Consider the following 1,049-nt stretch of genomic DNA (forward strand, 5'->3'; position numbering starts at 1 on the left):
CATATATACGACGGGCTTCCCTCAGTTTCCGTCCACCAAATCCACCCACAAAGCTTTGGTCGGCCCGAGGCTATAGTAGAAGACACTTGCCCAAGGTGCCACGCAGTGGGACTGGACCCAGAACCATGTGGTTGGTAAGCAAGCCACCCACCACACAGCCACTCCTACGCCTACATATATATATGTTTACATACATATATGTGTGTGTGTGTGTGTGTGTGTGTATGTATGTATGTATGTATCTATGTGTGTGTGTCTTTTTGTTTGTGTTTGTTTCCCCATCACTGCTCGACAACCAGTATTGATGTGTTTACATCCCCTGTAACAGGAAGAAAGAGTGAGAGAAAGTTGTGGTGAAAGAGTACAGCAGGGTTCCCCACCATCCCCTGGCGGAGCCTCATGAAACTTTAGGTGTTTTCGCTCAATAAACACTCACAACACCCGGTCTGGGAATCGAAACCGCGATCCTACGACCACGAGTCCGCTGCCCTAACCACTGGGCCACTGCAACTCCACCCATGGTGTAGTACAATGGGAGTAAAGTGAAATGTTGTATCTGCAAAGCAAATTTCTTTAACACACAGTAATAATAACATGAGTATATTATTACTGATTTTGCTATATATATATATATGTCTACTCCACCCAAGTCAAAGAATTTCAAGAAGCCAAGAACTGGAAGAGATAATATGTAAAAGAATAATACCTGTCCATATGCAAATATAGTTCCATTATATCCGGCAAGGACACTAGAAAAAGACAAAATTGAAAAAAAAAATTTTTTAAGAGACAAGAATATTAATAAGTTGATAAATTTTAAACAAAGAGAAAATGGTAAGACATGGTAGAGAGATATGCTAAAGTATTTTCTGGGTGCTGAAGAGGAAGGGCTTTCTTTGTGCAGTTTTGGCTGTGCTGAGGATGTTAGACTGTTAATGTTGAAGATGGATATACACACACACACACACACAGATATATATATATACACACACACACGAAATAACCCACGCATATACACACACACATACACACACATATATATACACATA

At 40.5% G+C, this 1,049-nt stretch overlaps 1 protein-coding gene across 1 annotated transcript in view; it reads right to left on the reverse strand.

The window, feature by feature from the left end:
- Positions 1-1,049, reverse strand: part of LOC106880426 (kinesin-like protein KIF6) — a 117,705-nt gene that overhangs the window by 86,216 nt on the left and 30,440 nt on the right. The window contains exon 4 of the mRNA XM_052966712.1: positions 707-749. Within this exon, the coding sequence (XP_052822672.1) occupies positions 707-749 (43 nt within the window). The remainder of the gene's footprint in view (positions 1-706; positions 750-1,049) is intronic.

The sequence above is a fragment of the Octopus bimaculoides genome, chromosome 3, assembly GCF_001194135.2.
Source record: "Octopus bimaculoides isolate UCB-OBI-ISO-001 chromosome 3, ASM119413v2, whole genome shotgun sequence".
Lineage (NCBI taxonomy): Eukaryota > Metazoa > Mollusca > Cephalopoda > Octopoda > Octopodidae > Octopus > Octopus bimaculoides.